This window comes from Camelina sativa, chromosome 2 (assembly GCF_000633955.1).
Source record: "Camelina sativa cultivar DH55 chromosome 2, Cs, whole genome shotgun sequence".
NCBI classification, from domain to species: domain Eukaryota; kingdom Viridiplantae; phylum Streptophyta; class Magnoliopsida; order Brassicales; family Brassicaceae; genus Camelina; species Camelina sativa.
This window is the reverse complement of record NC_025686.1, coordinates 4,451,028-4,455,047: the sequence shown is the minus strand read 5'-3', so window position 1 is coordinate 4,455,047 and position 4,020 is coordinate 4,451,028. Positions and strand designations below refer to the sequence as shown.

The 4,020-nt window shown below is 29.4% G+C and overlaps 1 protein-coding gene across 1 annotated transcript; it reads left to right on the top strand.

Annotated features, from left to right (window-relative positions):
- Positions 2,942-3,574, top strand: LOC109127190 (putative lipid-binding protein AIR1). The gene has a single exon (XM_019231670.1). The coding sequence runs from the start codon at positions 2,997-2,999 to the stop codon at positions 3,318-3,320; it is 324 nt and encodes a 107-aa protein (XP_019087215.1). The 5' UTR covers positions 2,942-2,996; the 3' UTR covers positions 3,321-3,574.

Genomic DNA, 4,020 nt, shown 5'->3' with positions numbered 1-4,020 from the left:
CACATAATCGCGAACAATATAAATAAATTTGGAAATTTATAAAGAATATAATGCAAGTAGTCAAAATTTTGGCCTAATTTAAGGTTCAGGGTTTACAGGTTGGGATGGGTCAATTTCATGTTTTGTAGTAAAAGATCTTCATATTTGGCTACATTTGTTAAAATTGCTATGAAATTAAATTTATGATTATTATTATGATCTAAGGTTAAGGTTTATAGTTTAGGATTTAGGGTTTAGGGTTTAGGGCTTAGAGGTTTAGGGTTTAGGGCTTCGGGCTTAGAGGTTTCTGATTTAGAGTTTAGGATATGATATGATGAACGGTTTCATGCTTAGGTTTTTTGGAGATACGATGAGGTTAACATTGTTTGATAGTTAACAATGACTACTTCACCAAAACTTAATTAGTTTTTAGTGGACGTGTATAACTCATTGTCCATGTGGACTTGATTTTAGAATAAGTATAGTATCCACAAAAAAGTATCCACATAATAAGACATTTTTAGCATCCACATATAACAATCAACAAATATTCCATTATAATTGGATAATGTATATTATAATTATTCATTTTAAATATAGTAAAATGGATATTAAAATATAGAAAAAATAAAATTATGATCAATCATAAAAACAAAATCAAAAATATATGTCATAATAATTAAATAAAGTGGTTACAAAGAGAGTAGGAGAAAAAAAAGTGAAGAATAGAAAAAAAAATATGATAGAAAATCTTGTCCATTGAATTTTAACTAATAGTTTCAATCAAATGGTTCTTATTATTTGTAATACAAACTGCGTTTCTCTCTCTAGTTATACCTTAACTTACATGATGAAGGTTAAAATAGTCTATAAATTATGTGAACAGTAGAAAATTTGGCAAAAAAGTGCTCCATGGACAGAAAGTGTGTTAAATGAACATACTTTTATAGAAAGTGTGTTTGAGTGCAAATCTCCCTATTCAATATCTCATTTCTTCTAAAACTTGGACCACAAATAAAACTTTCTTGTTATGACACATGGTCATGAGTATATTGGTCTTTCTATTTGTTTTTATCTTATATTTTCTCTCACAAATTCTCTATCTCATAAAAGCTAAAAAATGAATATTTTTTAAATTTCTAACAAAACCTGCTTATTTTTCTATTTATTTTTTAAAAAATGTCTAATACACTAATGGACTCGTGTAATCTATTTAATTGGTCATGATAATAAAGTAATGCTTTTGTTTCAGTATCACTAACTATATTTGTATGTTTGGTTCGTTTTGATCAAAATGATGTAGATGAAAATAACTTCTTAATCTGGTCCGTGAGTATTGGATTTCTACATGCACACGAAGCAGGATTGTTAATTCTGCATCATAGTGAAAAAAAGTTATAATCCTCATTTAGAATGGGCAACGTACTATGAACTCTGAAACTTGCTTAATATAGCTTCTTTTACAAATATGCAACCAATTTCCGTTCTTTGATTAATATCGGCGAACTATAAACCCATGAGCCAGTTAAAACGAACAAGAGTAAATTAATAAAAGTAAAGTAATTTTAAAATATAAATGTTTTATATGTAAATATATATAGCTGTCGATCGTGAGTTTGGATTACGATTGTTATTTTTACATATATTATTAAGTCTCATATGAACTTTTTTTTTTTTTTTGAAATTTTTTTCGTTTATTTTCAAACTATCTGACTCGATTAACTTGTTAAGGATTCAAAAAGAATAATTACTTTCTCTTAATTAAAAAATTACGTAATCTGATTTATATAAGAACTTTGAATTTTTGTATCAGCATATTTAATCATTTTATTTTTTTTGATTTTGGTATACGATTTTCTCTTTCGTTTTTATATTCAGACCCGATGAGAACTAAAAACTAATTTTATTTGTTCTCTAATTTCTGACCCAATGGAATTCAATAACACCAATACTCTATTGTTTTTTTGGTAACATGGAAAACACTAAGCATGTTTGTCCAAAAAAAAAAGAAGGAAAACACTAAGCATCAGAATTTATTTGATATACTATTTGGTTATGTCATATGTGAATCAAATCTTTGCATACATCCCATATATATCGGGTCAACTTATAAAAAGAAAACTATACAGCCAGTTCAACTTCGTTTTCACTTGATTATTATTTTTGATAATTGATTTTGTGCCATTACTATCTGTTTACAGAAATATATTCTTTTATTCCTTTTGTAAGAAATACATAATATTTACTACACCTTATACTAGCCTGTCGAAGATATTCTCGATCTCTCCAAGAGTCTATCTGTCTAAACAAGCAACTCATTGAAAAATAGCCTGACCGAATTAAAAAAAAAAAGGTACTTCAAACAAGATGATAGATATTACGCTTCAGAATAATTACAAGGGTACGTGATATGTAATACATGAGGGAAATTTTGAAAATATATCTTTTCCAGTGTCACTTTTTTAAAATGTCTTCTCTCAAAAAAATTTATAAAAAATGCCAGTAAAAATATAATATTTATCGAATTATGTTTGTAATCTTATACACCAATTACTTTTATAAGTGCACCAAAAAGATGTATTACTCAAAAATTCTCCAATTTTTATGGCATTCTCACAACTGAAGTCTAAAAAGATAATATTGATTATATTTTTAATAGTCGTGAAGGCCAGTTCATATGTTGAAATAATTTGTAACTCTGGGAGTTGTCTTCAACCACAACATTTTTGTTATGGATAAATAATTTCTTACCATAAAATAATAAGATCCAGATACTCTTAGAGATTACGGGCTAATTAGTACAATGAAAAATTAGATGTTCTTTAATAATCAAATCATATCTATAATAAATTAGTCAACTAATCCCCTATTAAAGACAAATTATCAATTAAACCTTCAAATTTCTGTCCTAATGAAAACACTATAAATACCCACTAAACACTTAACATTTCTCTTCACCAATCTCAAACAAACGTAAACTCACTACTTCATCTTCAACTTTTTAACCCCACAATCAAATGGCTCCAAGAACCTACCTTGCTCTCTTCCTTTCTTTCAACCTCCTCTTCTTCACTTACACCTCTGCGGCTTGTCCTAGAGATTCCCTACAGCTCGGTGTTTGTGCCAATGTTCTCAAGCTAGTGGATTTAACATTGGGAAACCCACCTGTAACGCCATGCTGCTCTCTCATCCAAGGCGTGGCTGACCTTGAGGCTGCAGCCTGCCTTTGCACTTTGGTCAAGGCTAACGTACTTGGAATCAACCTTAACCTTCCCATCGATCTCACCGTACTCCTCAATGTTTGCGGTAGAACAGCTCCAACGAACTTCCAGTGCGTGTAAGTTGAATACTTATAGCATACCTATAAAATGAATAAATCATACATTTTGATGTATTGTGGAACCAATTTTCATATCTTCTTATATTGTTTTAAGATGAATTTTTGTTTTTGGGTATTTTTCTTGGATTGTTTAAAACGAACGTACGTTCTCATGAAATAAAGTTTGTACTTTTTTTCTTCATTGATCAATCTCTTCATTGTAACTTTGTCTTTAATTCGAATTTGATTAATAAAAGTATCAATCAATTTTGTTGACGTTGTCTATATGTCTATCTTAACAAACCAAGGTGACATTATAATACTATATCACTACAAAACTTGTGTTTATTAGTATTCGTTACATTAAGACATTTTACATCTGACAATTGCTGACAAAAACGAAAATTATCCAAAGACAACATATTTCTGCAAAATTGGAAAAGTTCTCTCTCACACATTTCTGTATTGTTATCGGCAATCACGTACTCCTTTGCTTTATCAGAAAAAAATATTCTTTTATTTACCTGAAACTTGTTATTTACATAGAGACAAAATTGATTTATATAGAAAACAAACTGTCACTACAAGATAATGAGTTGTCTCTTCGTACTTTTGACTCGGATGAAACAACACAAACCGAAACATCACGCCCGAAAGATTGCAACTCTGAAACTCAATTACCGACCATGACATTGGGTTCCAAATGCTTTACTTCAGATCGC

Coding starts and splice junctions, on each gene's coding strand:
- LOC109127190 (XM_019231670.1), top strand. CDS start 2,997: ATGGCTCCAAGAACCTACCTTGCTCTCTTCCTTTCTTTCAACCTCCTC.